Source organism: Eumetopias jubatus, unplaced genomic scaffold (genome assembly GCF_037043125.1).
Source record: "Eumetopias jubatus isolate StellerSeaLion01/CBP00866 unplaced genomic scaffold, mEumJub1_p1.0 scaffold_1, whole genome shotgun sequence".
NCBI lineage: Eukaryota > Metazoa > Chordata > Mammalia > Carnivora > Otariidae > Eumetopias > Eumetopias jubatus.
Window position 1 is genome coordinate 111,096,088 of NW_028274807.1, and position 14,289 is coordinate 111,110,376.

A 14,289-nucleotide genomic window follows, 5' to 3' on the forward strand; every position below is an offset into this window, starting at 1 on the left:
CACAATCTGTGAGGCAGGGGTATTCACTACTACTAGCTTATCACTGCTTCTCAACCTTTTTCAGCGGACAGAACTAGAAAATACAAATGTTTTTATGAAAAGAAATCATGAGTTCATATCAATATATGCGTCTATCCTTTCAATCTTATGCTGAAAAATCCTGGTTTCTAATGATGTTAATATAATTATTTGTTTTATCATACAATGGATTTAAAATGACAATATCAATTTTCTGTTCCAATAAAATGACTGAATGCATTTCAGAATTTTGCATGTCATCATAAGGTTATGCCACCAACTTAATACTTTTATTATAATTTTCTGTTTACCCATTGTTTCTTTTTAGAAAAAATATATTTGTATCTATCTAGTTAAATATATATTTTCTATTTCCTTCCTTTCCTATATCTTTTTCATTGTCCGATTTCATGAAGACTATAGGCAGTGGTTTGGCTATCACATTTGCAAGTTTTTCTTCATCCTCCAAGATAAGATTCTTCGAATCTTAAGGCTTGAACTCAAATATACTAAGGTCTACGCTTTTTCTTTTAAAAATGCTGAAGCTATTATTTTCAAATCTAAAGATCAATCATTTTTCTTGATAAAGAATATGCATTCTTTCCGTCTTCTGTTAATATTATATAACACACCCCAAGAAACCAGCCTATCTGTTCTTTCTTGTTCAGAATATAACAACAAAAATAATTTAGGATGTATTGTATAGTTCCCTATAACATCAGTCAACAATATAAACCATACCTTGAAAACAAAGTGCTTTCTGTAAAATGTGGTGGTCCATTTACCATGTACAGTCCTTCTGATCCTCGGACTAAAGAAACAAAGTGGAAAGAACCACCTTTAGTTTGTTAATGAATACTAAGTAATCACAAATATTTTAAAAAACAAAAAGCTTTCAGGCGTGCCTAGGTAGCGCAGTTGGTTAAGCGTCTGCCTTTGGTTCAGGTCATGATCCCAGGGACCTGGGATCAAGCGCTGCATCGGGCTCCCTGCTCAGCGAGGAGCCTGCTTCTCCTACCCCTACCCCCACTGCCTTGTGCACTATCATTATCTCTCTCCCTAATAAATAAAATCTTAAAAAGAAAAAGGTTTCAAAGTATCAATGAAATTATTAAACATTTCATAGCTACAGAATGTTAGCATTAAATGAGTACATTTTTCATTAAATATACAAAAGGGTGCATTTTTCTTAACCCTATTGCATGAAATCATGCAACTGCTGGGAAATCAATACATAATGCAATGGAACGAATGTTTATATCCCCCCCCCCCCAATTCTCATGTTGAAACCCTAATCCCAATGTGATGGTATTTGGAATTGGGGCCTTTTGGAAATAATTTGATTATAAGGGTAGAGACCTTATGAATGGGATTAGTGCCCTTCTAAGAAGAGCCCCAGAGAGCTAGCTAGCTCTCTTTCTGCCACATAAGGATACAATAAAAAGTTGGCAGTCTGCAACCTGGAAGAAGAGGAGATATTAGAAAACAGGGTGGCTGTGTGCTTTATACAAAAAAAATAACAGGAAAATACAGAATACATCCAAAGTTCTTAAAAAATGTAAGGCATTAGTAATATATTTACAATTTCTCAAACTAAGAGAACAAGTGGGATGACACACATTCATTTACTAAGTTCCCAATAACAGTAATATCCTAAAAAATAAAGTGGGAACAGAGTTCAAGATTAAGCAAAACCATCGATAGAATTAATTATATATATTTATATATTTTTTAAAGATTATTTATTTGACAGAGAGTGAGCACAAGCAGGGAGAGCGACAGGCAGAGAGAGAGGGAGAAGCAGGCTCCTCACTGAGCGGGGAGCCTGATGTGGGGCTACATCCCAGAACCCTGGGATCATGACCTGAGCCGAAGGCAGATGCTTGATGACTGAGCCACTCAGGCGCTCCAGATTAATTATATATTTTTAAATGGCTCAATTAGAAGTTTCTAAAGCTGAATCAAGGAAATTGATTCGTTCATTTGAAAAAGGCTTACTGAGTAAAAAATAAAAACTACCTCCCAGACCCTATGTTGAGTACTGGAGATACAATAGGGAGGAAAATCAGTCTTGTCCCTGACCTCATTAATCACATAATTAGTCAAATACATGGAATTCTGTAAGTGTGCTTAGTGCTACAAACTAAAGATCTATGGGGCCAATCCAGTGAATAGGGAGTTTTGATCTAAAAATGAAAGATGAGGGAAAGTGCCCTTGAGTACAGGATTTGTGTACTGAGATCTGGAGGATGGGTACAGTTAACAAGCAAAGAGAACAGGAACAAGTGCAAAAATTCCATGGCAAGAGAGATGACAGAGCATCAGAGGCCTTTATGGAAGTAACTGGAGGTGGAGAAGAAAACAGGGCTCACACCAAGCACGATCTTGTGGCCGAAGTCAGGCAACGTTGGTCTGTGGCCTAAAGTGGGAAACTTCAAAAGGGTTTTAGGTGAAGTTCTAGAACCAGATTTGCATTTTGAAAAGGTCAATCTGGTCCAGTGTAGAGAATAAACTGGAAGAGAGTAAGAGTGGATAAGACTATTCAAGACAGTTCTGCAGTGGTCCCACAGGAGAGTATGGAAACTTGGACTGATGGGGGGCAGGGGAAATGGTGAATAAGTGTTCAATATTTAGGAGATAAAACTGGCAGAACTTGTTGATGAGTTACTATTTTATCAGCTAAAATTCTTGCTAGCAGCAAAAGTTTAAGTGCTGAATAGAAGAAAAACTTATACTAAGGTTCATGGTTATATTTCGATCTGCTTCCTTTTCTGCCAACTGTTCACAAATCTACTCTTCCCTTTACTGAGAAAGCAGCAGAACTGACAAACAGGGGGCCGCTCTTGGCTCCATTTCCCTTCTCAAGGGACAGTTCTCATAATACTGATTTTCTACCTGAGAATTAACTAGCTCAATTTTCAGATATTGAAAGTAATATAACTTACAGTCCCAAAGTAAGTAATTTAAAGTTATAAAGTTACTAAGGAAAGGAACCACTGATGAACAAGACAAAAATCTATGCCCTCATGGAGCTTCCATTCTAGTGGAGGGACGGAAGATAAATAAACACATAAGTAAATGATGAGTTTCTTGTTAGATATCCACAAGTACCCAAGTCAATACCATGTTTCCTCACATGCAGAGCACTAAACTGAATTGTCAAACTGTTACAGGTCATTTGGCCTTGAAAAGAATGAAGCCTAGCAAAGTGTTCTGCATATATCAAGTTCTAAACTCCTAACACTACATGGCTTACAAGGCTCTATTTGATCTGGTCGCTGCACAGCTCTATGTCCTAGGCATTAGGGATTTAAAAAAATGAATCCAGGGGCACCTGGGTGGCTCAGCTGGTTGAGCGACTGCCTTTGGCTTGGGTCATGATCTCAGGGTCCTGGGATGGAGCCCCGCATCGGGCTCCCTGCTTGGTGGGAAGCCTGCTTCTCTCTTTCCCACTCCCCCTGCTTGTGTTCCCTCTCTCGCTGTCTCTCTCTCTGTCAAATAAATAAATAAAATCTTAAAAAATAATAATAAAAAAATGAATCCATAACTGCACTCAAGGCAATAATTTCAAAGGAGCTCAGTCTATTGCTACGTCTTGAATGAAACACTGAAGTTATCTATTTTAAGAATCTCTAATGACATTAGAAAACATTTTGTGCCAAAAAATGTTTTCCTACAATATTTTAAAACTATGAACTATAATTCTCTAGCATCAAAATTCTCAACTGCTTTTCAGTTTTTTGGCTAAGATCAAGTGTAGCATCAAAATTCTCTTACTACACAGGCAAAACAGTGCTATTTCTCATCACCAAATCATTTGCTGTAATATCATGTACGACACATTAGCATTTAGAATAGGCCATTCATTTCTTAATACTATAATAATGGTTTTAACAAACATTTATTTGAGAGATTCATAAAAAGTGAATTTACCAAAGTAAGGATTTTAGTTACCAGATTACACTTTATTACTAGGTTACATAAAATTGTGTCAGCCTAATGAGGTCCCTCCCACAAGCTGCTACAGCAATTTAACACATGAAGGGCTCTCTTACAGAATTTACATACAGGCCTAGGAAAATAAAACAGCGTATTGTCAGTGAAGCCCCAATGAAGCTGCAGTGTAATTAGAAAATGTGCCATAAGATGATGCAATCAAACCACATTCTGTTGTCTTAACTGCTGGCCCTGAGAACATAGGCCTAAAGTGACTGGCAAAAAAGAAAAAACAAGCTTGGGCGCTTGGGTGGCTCAGTTGGTTAAGCAACTGGCTTCAGCTCAGGTCATGATCCTGGAGTCCCAGGATCCAGTCAGCATCAGGCTCCCTGATCAGCAGGGAGTCTGCTTCTCCCTCTGACCCTCCCCTTCTCATGCTCTCTCTCTCATTTTCTCTCAAATAAATAAAATCTTTAAAAAACAAAGTAAAACAAGCTTTATCGACCTGATCTCAGCTTGTGTTCTGATGAACTTGTAACTAGTGACCTTGGTCCTCTATGTTTGTTCATTTTGCTGTTATCACCAACCACAATGTTTACTTGAGGTGAAATTCAAAGTTTTTGTACATTATACAGCTGACTCTTGAACACAGGAGTTAGGGGTGCTGAATCCTGTACAACCAAAAATGCGTGACTAACTTGACTCCCCCAAACATTTAACTACTAATAGCCTACAGCTGACCACCTGTATCGGTAACATAAATGGTCAATTAATACATATTTTGTACATGTATTATATATTATATTCTTACAATAAAATAAGCTACAGAAAAGAGTTATTAAGGAAATCACAAGGAAAACACATTTACAGTGTTGTACTGTATTTAAAAAAAGTATGTAAGTGGACCTGCATATTTCAAACCCATGTTGTTGTTCAAGGGTCAACTGGACTAAAGTGGCAGCTATACTGCAGAACCCATGAAGCCTTCTGACCACAGCAGTGGGAACTTTCAGACTATTCAGGGCAACCAGTACAAGGTTTTCCTTTTCCAAAATTTCTATTTGACTACATACCAAACTAAGACAGGTGGAAAACTCCAAAGGATCTACTATAGACTGTTTACCACCCCCCTCATTCATACGTTGAAACTTAATCCCTAATGTGATGGTATTTGAAGATAGGCCTTTGGGAAGTAATTAGATGAGGAAAGCAGAGCCCTCAGGAATGGGATTAGCACCTTTATGAAAGAGATTCCAGGAAGCTCCCTTGCCCCTCTGCCCTATGAAGACACAGCAAACAATGGCTGTCTTTGAACAGGAAGTAGGCTCTCACCAGACACCAAATCTGCCAGTACCTTGAAGTAGACTTTCCCAGACTCCAGAAGTATGGGAAATAAATGTTGTTTAAGCCACCCACTCAACGATATTTTTGTTACTGGAGACTCAATGGACTAAAACAGAACAGGAGTGAGGAACAAAAACTACTTAACCCACACTCGCTCATACAGATTGTTAACTCAAAATCTTAAAAGGCAACACTTGACAGAAAAGTTAGTGTGAAAAGTGTCACTCTTGAGTGTCACTCAAGTAGCATTCAGTCTCATGTGGTTTTCACTTCCTGGTTTTAGTATGTTTCTGGAGAAGCAAAATCTTGAGTCAAATTGATCAACTGCTTTTCAACATGCATATGTTCACATTCTAAATAACAGTTTTAAAACAAAAATCCAAAAGTTGTATGTTCTGATTCCATTTATAGAACACTCTAGAAATGACAAAATTATTGAGGGACAGATCAGTGGCTGCCCATGATTAGAGTTGGAAGGAGGATCTGACTATAAAAGGGCAGCATCTTTTTCTTCTTTTTTTAGAGAGAGAAAAAGCGCGCACATACAGTGGGGGGTGGGGTGGGGTGGGTGCAGAGAGAGAATCTTAAGAAGGCTCCACACCCAGGGCAGAGCCCGACACGGGGCTTGACCTCACCACCCCTGAGATCATGACCTGAGCCGAAATCAAGAGTTGGATGCTTAACTGGATGAGCCCCCCAGGCGCCCCAGGGTAGCATCTTCTTTGTGATGATGGAGCAGTTCTATATTCTGACAATGGTGGCTACATGAATCTACATGTGATAAAATTTCATAGTACCCTATACACACACAAACTGGTGAAATCCAAACAAGGATTATAGTTTAGTAAATACTACAGTACAAGTATCAATTTCCTAGTTTTAATAATGTACTATGGTTATATATTATCATTGGAGAAAGCTAGGTGAAGGGTACATAGGAAACTCCCTTTATTGTTTTTGCAACTTCTTGTAAGTATTAAATTATATCAAAATATAAGGCTTTTTTCTTTTTCTTTTTAAAACTTTATTTATTTGACAGAGAGAGAGAGAGACAGCAAGAGCAGGAACACAAGCAGGGGGGGTGGGAGAGGGAGAAGCAGGCCTCCTGCCAAGCAGAGAGCCCAATGCGGGGCTCGATCCCAGGACCCTGGGATCATGACCTGAGCCAAAGGCAGATGCTTAACAACTGAGCCACCCAGGCGCCCCTATAAGGCTTTTTTAAAAGACCATCACTGGGACGCCCGGCTCAGTCAGTTAAACCTCTGTCTTTGGCTCAGGTCATGATCCCAAGATCCTGGGATGGAGTCCCGCATGGGGGAGCCTGCTTCTCCCTTTGCCTGCCACTCCCCCTGCTTGTGCTACTCACTCCTGCTCCCTTGCTCTCTCTGACAAATAAATAAATAAAATCTTAAAAAAAAACAAAAACATTTTTGATAATGATTGTTCACAATATGGCAAGAAATTAAATCAATCAAAAGTTTGGGGAAAAGTTGTTTTTTTTTTTTTAAGGTTTTATTTATTTGAGAGAGACACACAGAGGGAGAGGGAGAGGGAAAAGGAGACTGCCCGCTGAGCAGGGAGCCCGACATGGGGCTCGATCCTAGGACCCTGAGATTATGACCCGAGCCGAAAGCAGATGCTTAACCAACTGGGCCACCCAGGTGTCCCTGGAAAAAATTTTTTTCAACATTTCCCAAGAATAGATTTGCTTGGGAATACCGAACAAAGTGCTTCATTAAAATAAAAAATTGAATAGATCAAGATTTTTGTACTAAGGTAAAAACAAAGTCCATGAGACAAAAGTGTAAACCAGAGCTACTTTAAAACTGGTGATACTGTTGGTTATATTCTTTATAACAGATACGTCTACTTTAGGGGAACTAATTATCAATTGAATTCATCATAAAAATCATACTGAGTCACTACAGTCTCCTTCATACATATAAATCACTATTTAAAGCAAATATTTTACTTCACATCTCCTTACACAGAAGCATATCTATGAAAAAGTGCTGTAAAACATTTTGGAACCACTAAGATACTTTACTGGATTTAATCAGTTTGAGTAACTTATACAAGAATAAATGGATATACAAAGTGCATTCGAAGACACACAAAATCAGATTCATAACAGAACATAAACCATATTACAAGTTAATAAAAGCAAAAATAAATATGGATTCAAAAGTTCTTTTCAATAACGAAAACAACTTTTCTATATATGACTTTCTAATGAGGAATTCATTTTAATTAGAAGTATGACTGAATGTGAAACACTGAATACAATGTAGACAGTTTAATATAGTGTACTGAGAGTTGATATGATCCCTTGTTTTTAATGATTTTCTCCTTTAATTAAAGGGGATCTGGAAACATGCTCTATTAGGAAGAAAAACCTAGAATGTGAACGGCTCTTTTCAGTAAAGCAACAAATAAATGCCAGAGTTTCACACAGAAAAACTGTTTAAAAACAAGAATAATAAATACTGTACTTAAATAATATCTTTCTAAAAATTAGGAGCCTTTCTGGATACTCATATACCATCTATTGCTCTAAGCCTGAGTTAGTATGAGAAAACTATTAGGCTTCAACAAACAAGTGTTCTATGCCAGGGATATGGTGATCATTATAATGGGATACTTTTTCCAACCCTTACATCCAGTGCAGTACCTATCAATGTAGGACAATGACTCCATTTTGAATAAATTATCTCAGTGGCCTCAACCAGGCAAGTTAATTAGAAATATGGGTTTCACGTAAGGGCCACTGTTTTACATGCCTGGAATCTAGGCCTCACCTTTTAGAAGACTCTAATTTTCCAAGGGAAACTATCCAAGGGTTAGAATTGGTGATTTGATTAAAAATTGACTGATTCAAAGATAAGCAAGATCCAGCCAAGCCAAGTCAGGCCAAAGACAGCTAGCATTGAGACTGGCAAAAAATGTGCTTTCCTTTGGGGCTGCTAAGCTGGTTGAATGTAAACATGGAGAACGTTAGCCTGAGAATGAATTTTGTTTTAAACATTTATTTATTTTAGAGAGAGAGGGCACACATGCAAGCAGGAGGAGGGGCAGAGGGAGAGAGAGATGGAAAGAATCCCAAGCAGATCCCCCCCAGAGTGCAGAGCACAACTCGAGAGGCTTAATCTTGCGACCCTGACCCCGAGACCATGACCTGAGCTGAAATCGAGTCGGATGCTCAATGGATTGAGCCACCCAGGCGTGCTTTGGCTTTTTGTCATTTCCAATTAAAAGTTGTGACTAACAAAATTTACTGGGCAATGTGTAAATTATTTTAAACTCCAAAATTCCATGAGTCTAAGTTTTAAAAAAAGATTTTGGAAGTAAAAGAATCTATTATTGGCTGAAATATCTATACTAACAATGTTTAAAAAATTAATCAATGTGTTCAAGTAAAAGAAAAATGGACGTTGAATGACTAATAATCCTGATTCTGCCAACTTGCAATGTGAATCTCTCTAGGCCTCTATGAATATGAGAAATAGAATGATTATCTAACCCTGAAGCTCTTACAAAGTCCTGGATTTTAAGCATTGTAAGAAAATTATCATTCTTAGTTAATTTGACTATAAATGATTACCCTTTATTAATTTATTCCTCCATCAAACATTTAGAGTGTCTATTGTTTACCATGCACCGTAACTGGTACTGAGAAGACAGGGATGAGTAAAACTCTGCCCCCGCCACCAAGGAGTTCACAGTCTAACAAGGCAGAAAGGCATCTAAATAACCAGATAATTAACCTACGTGAAAAAGGGGAAAAAAAAATTTCAAGTATATATGAAGTACAAAAATAGCCTGGGACTGACTGATCATCTGGGAAGAGTAAAGAAAAGCTTCAAAGAGCAATGATGTTTGAAATGAATTTTAAACGATGAAAAGAAGTAAGCCAAATCAAGAGGAACAGGATAGTGCTAGACTGAAAAAGTAGATTTTTCGAGGGTTTTATAAGCAGTTCAATATTGACGGAGCACAAAATGGGGGGGTGCAGCCAAGGAAATGCAAAGAGCTTTTCACGGATTATGAAGGATTCCACATGCTATGCTAAACAAGATGGAATTTATTCTGTAAGCACTGAGGCGACCCTGTAAGGATTTTTTTTTAACGTGAGAAAATTTATCAGATAATTTTAATGTACTGTTTTTTATTAGAGTTCAAATAAGCATTGTGAATAACATACTAGTTATCTTTACGAAACCAGAGAAAAAAATTCATTTAATTATGTAATTATGCCTTTTAAACAGTAATGTGCCTGGCATAATCATTTAACAAGTTATAGTCAGTATTTGATAAATATCTGATGAAGGAACTGCAGTGGCCAGATTAATATGAGAGGATGTCATGCTTAACAATAAAGATTTTAAAATGCAGAACAGGAAAAAGTGCAAAAGTTTTTTAAGGTTCAAGTCTCCGGGGACATAATCCCCTTCCTCAAAAGTAGACAACCTTGGGGCGCCTGGGTGGCTCAGTCGTTAAGCATCTGCCTTCGGCTCAGGTCATGATCCCAGGGTCCTGGGATCGGGCCCCACATCAGGCTCCCTGCTCAGCGGGAAGCCTGCTTCTCCCTCTCCCGCTCCCGCTGCTTGTGTTCCCTCTCTCACTGTGTCTCTTTCTGTGTCAAATAAATAAATAAAATCTTAAAAAAAAAGACAACCTTTTTGTTAATGACTTTTTCTTTTCTATATAAACTATTCGTGACTTTCAAAAGGCCTCTATTCTTTTCTCTCCCAATTCCCCTCTCTTTATTTGATACTCATATGAGAATCCCAGTCGTTACCGTAGTCCAGTCTTCCCAGACACAGTCCAAGGCTAATTATCGTTTCCAAAATTATAAACTCTGCCTCCGCTTCAAAATCCAGGAATCCTCTCATGTTCAAATTCGAAAATTCTCATAACCATTTCAACATCAAACGTTGCTAGATCATTTCTGTAATGCTCACTGCTACAATCCCAGAGCATACTTTCATCACTTTAAATCTACTCTACCACAGCTCTACTCTCTCTATTCGGCGCTACAAATCTCATTAAAGCAAGGAACACAGAATTTGGTATTACTTAAGTTCAGGTGTATTTAATATGTGTGCTCATTCTAGGGACTTAGTTATTTGTTTATCTTTGTTCCTTATTAGAGAAATAAATGATTTCTCACTGTCAACAAGGTCTGTCACCAGATAAGGGTTCCTTATAAAACCAGTGTTGTACACCCGGGGTAACAAATTCAACTTGCACTTCCTGATCTTATCTCCCTTCCTCAATTCCAGTGGAACCTAAAGCGACAGGGAGGAATGATGCATGGGCCAAAAGGGAGGGGAATGCAGGAGCCCACAGGCGGGGGCCTCACTTCCGATTGCCACGCGACACCAAGAAACCCAAAAGGCCCTCTAGCTCTTCCACAACCCACAAAGAAAGATGGATAAGACACCAGTGCTTCTCGGGTTATCCCCAAGAGCAAAGACACAAAAAGAAACTGCTCTGAAAAACAATCCCTTGCTCGTTCAGGACTCACCTGTCAAGAGCGGCGTGGACGGCGCCATCTTGTCCCGGAAAGAAAAACCCATGCGCTTGGGTCAGAGTTCACGAGGGCCAAACCCGGCCCCTACACGTCTCCTCAGGCGTGGAAACCGCGCATAGCTGTTTCCGGTATCACAAACCTCGGGGCCAATTCACTTCCGGTTGGAGACAGCGGCGGAAAAGGAGCCCGAACGCGCACGCGCAGCTCCGGGGCAACACTTTAAAGAGCGTCGGGGGGCTGGGCTAGGGCCCGTGCGCCCGCCTTCGTCCTCTTTCTCCGTCGGCTTCAGCAGGCGGAGCCCGCACTTCCGCGGGGCGGAGCCCGTCCAGTGCTGACGTTGGCAGCCGAACCCGAAGTAGTTCGAGGCTACGGACAGCGCTGCACGGTTGTTGCGTTGCATTTCCTTCCTCTTTCACTCCACGCTCCCGGCGGCGGCCAGAGCGGCGGCGCAAGACTATCTCGGCGGCCTGCTGTCGTCCCGCGCGCCCACCTCTCCGCCGGCCAGTCCGGCGTCGTCAGTCAGTCGGCGGCCCGCGCCCGGCTAGCGCTTGACTAGCCCAGGCCCAGCGGCCGGAGCTAGCGCCCCGCCTGAGAGCCTCCAAGCTCCGGCGGCGCAGGCACCAGGAGCAGAGCGTCGCGGCGGCCCAAGGGGAGGCGAGCGAGCGCGTCCAAGGGGTGGCTGGGGCAGGTGGTGGCGCCGCGAAGATGGTCGCCAAGCAGCGAATCCGTATGGCCAACGAGAAGCACAGCAAGAACATCACCCAGCGCGGCAACGTCGCCAAGACCTCGGTAAGGAATGAGCAGGCGCCCCTCGGTCCGGCAGCCCGGGCTCAGGCCTGGGTCGTAGGGCCGCGTCGAGCTGTCCACGAGACCCGAGGCTAGCGGACCGAGGCTGCGAGCTGGACGCTAAGTTGGCGGGGGCAGGCTGGGGGGAGGGCGTTCGGGAAGGTGGGTGCTGGAGCTTGGCGGTTCGGGAACAGAGAGGAAACCTGTGAGGTGAGAGGACCCGGCCACCTGGGCCAAGGTGTAGGCTGCAGGAGTCCGGGGTCGGAGCGGGGTTTTGCATTTGAAAAGGGAATTTTCATTTTTGCAGAGAAATGCTCCCGAAGAGAAGGCGTCTGTAGGACCCTGGTTATTGGCTCTCTTCATTTTTGTTGTTTGTGGTTCTGGTAAGTGTTTGGGGGCTACCATTGGGTAAGGGCGTTGGATGTAGGGCTTGGGATGACGTGATGACCCATCAGTGGTGAATCCTACCAGCGTAGTTCTCAACTCACCTGCCGGGAGCCCCACAAAAGTCACTTTCATCTGAACCGAATTGCTTGTCCCACATATGCACAGAGAGTGGTGCTCCAGAAACTTCTCACAGCTTGATTTGTGCTCACAGGAGATCAGAAAAGGAGGTCAGGTCCTTAGTAATGATCAAGTTGGAAGAAATTTAGACCAAAACAACCCTTATGGAATGAGAATTCAGAATGTTTTGCAGCCTCATTATCGATACATTTTTAAAAAAAAGCTTAGGAACATGATGTATGTATATGGATGTTGAACTTAATTTAACGTGTCCCAGAATGTAATGTCTTTATGTCAAAATTGGGTATATTTTATAGAGTAAAGCTCTTGCAAAGAATTGATTCTTTATAAAGGAAACGGACCTGATTGGCAACTTAATGTATGAGATAAATGTTTTTAGATTAATTAAAGAAACGTTTGACATATGGTAGGAAAAATAAGTTAGCAGATAAAACTGTTAAATTATACATTGTTGCCTCTGCAAATTACAGAATACCTTTCGTCTCTTCATTTATTATCTTAATATACAAGTTGTTGATATTGAAGTACATGTTTCTGTTTTTTACATTCTGACATTCTAAAATTACTGAGGTTTTTCTTAAACATTTCACTTTGCCTGCCTCCTAAACTTACTAGTTAGAAGCTTTCTTGATAAATGGCCAAGAGCCAAGCAATTTATTTAACCTAAAGATGATCAAATTTCAGCTTTGTGAGAATGAGGAAACCTGGTTATATTACATGCCAGGCCTTAGAAGGACACTTAATATTTTGGGGATAAATCAAAATAATTCTATGCTAGAAAAACCTGTTTGTTTTGGCGCTTTAAGTTCTTTCTAAAATGATTGCGTATTGCAAAATCTCTTGGACGTTTAGAAATAAAATTCAGAGAAACAAATTTAAAAATAAAATTTAGACATTCAATTGTTAGAGTAGGCTTATCTTCATTTTTTATTTCAGTGAAGTTACATAGCATTTGCAAGTAATTTTAAGGGTGCGTTTGGATTCTTGTGAACTACCTTAATAAGTATCAGTTGCCAGACCTATTTTATTCAAAGCATGCATACTAAAACATTTGCTCTTTCTCTTTACAGCAATTTTCCAGATTATTCAAAGTATCAGGATGGGCATGTGAAGTGACTGACCTTAAGATGTTTCCATTCTCCTGTGAATTTTAACTTGAACTCATTCCTGATGTTTGATACCCTGGTTAAAAACAATTCAGTAAAGCATCCTGCCTCAGAATGACTTTCCATATCATCCTTCATTTGTCATTCCAAGGTTTCTTCACGAGTCATTCCAAGTTTTCTAGTCCATACCACAGTGCCTTGCAAAAGCACCACATGAACAAAGCAATAAAATTTGATTGTTAAGCTACAGTAGTGGACCCTACTTATTCAGTCAGTAAAGAGTAAATTTTTTTTAATGTGGTTATTAAAACAGTATCCAGTATAGATAATTAGATTAAGTCTATGTAGACAGGGTCTAGATTTTGTTAACCCTAATGTGTAAATGCAATTAGCTTAATTTAAAGTTTGGAGTTTGGTTTTTATATAGCTAGGCACTTTATTACTGTATCTTGAATTGAAAGCACACTCCCATATAGGGTCATGTAACTGTCATGTAATAAAGTGCTTATAATGGAACAACTACACAGCCTAGTTTTCCCATAATCTTTAGCACCTAAATTTTTTAAAAGCTAAATGCTTAATATAAAGGGAGATGCTTACAGCTACAACATCTATTTTAACAATATTTCTGTTACACTACCTTGGATTTTGCATGAGTAATTATACTAACCTGAAATGCCATAAGAAAGCAACTTGATTGAGCATTTTGTAACTTAATGAGTCAATTCATTTTCACTAAAAGCTACCATGGTGGAGTAAAATCAGGGACAGTTTATGTCACCATTGATTTCACCAGAATTACTTTAATATATCAAAGGGGTCTACTGTGCTAGACAACATTTTAGGGAAAAATACTACTAAAACTGGGTGTCTCATCAGGACATACTGATGAGTCCAATGTGCCGTAAGACATCTGAGCACATTAATAGCACTTTTGATACCAAAAAAGGCACATCAATTAAAAAGTTACTTAGTGTTTGGAAATAATTTTCTAGATTTATGATTAAAATTTTGTTAGGGTACTAGATACGTCAGACTAAA

General features: G+C 39.8%; 2 protein-coding genes across 3 annotated transcripts in view; one reads left to right on the forward strand and one right to left on the reverse strand.

Moving 5' to 3' along the window:
• The window catches only part of EIF2A (eukaryotic translation initiation factor 2A), a 35,804-nt gene extending 24,881 nt beyond the window's left edge, over positions 1-10,923 (reverse strand). For both annotated transcript variants that reach the window (XM_028103131.1, XM_028103130.1), the window contains exons 1-2: positions 10,826-10,923; positions 760-829 (exon numbers count right to left, since the gene is read on the reverse strand). In XM_028103131.1, the coding sequence (XP_027958932.1) occupies positions 760-829; positions 10,826-10,877 (122 nt within the window). In that variant the 5' untranslated portion in view covers positions 10,878-10,923. The remainder of the gene's footprint in view (positions 1-759; positions 830-10,825) is intronic.
• A 238-nt stretch (positions 10,924-11,161) lies between these two features.
• On the forward strand, positions 11,162-13,497 carry SERP1 (stress associated endoplasmic reticulum protein 1). The gene is made up of 3 exons (XM_028103165.2): positions 11,162-11,620; positions 11,925-12,000; positions 13,213-13,497. The coding sequence occupies exons 1-3, from the start codon at positions 11,537-11,539 to the stop codon at positions 13,251-13,253; spliced, it is 201 nt and encodes a 66-aa protein (XP_027958966.1). The 5' UTR covers positions 11,162-11,536; the 3' UTR covers positions 13,254-13,497.
• Positions 13,498-14,289: the final 792 nt, after the last annotated feature.

Bases quoted from the DNA above. Each gene is read 5' to 3' on its own strand.
- SERP1 (XM_028103165.2), top strand. From the start codon at position 11,537: ATGGTCGCCAAGCAGCGAATCCGTATGGCCAACGAGAAGCACAGCAAG. The intron at 11,621-11,924 runs GTAAGGAATGAG...TCATTTTTGCAG, and splicing joins GCAACGTCGCCAAGACCTCG to AGAAATGCTCCCGAAGAGAA. The intron at 12,001-13,212 runs GTAAGTGTTTGG...TTCTCTTTACAG, and splicing joins TTTTGTTGTTTGTGGTTCTG to CAATTTTCCAGATTATTCAA.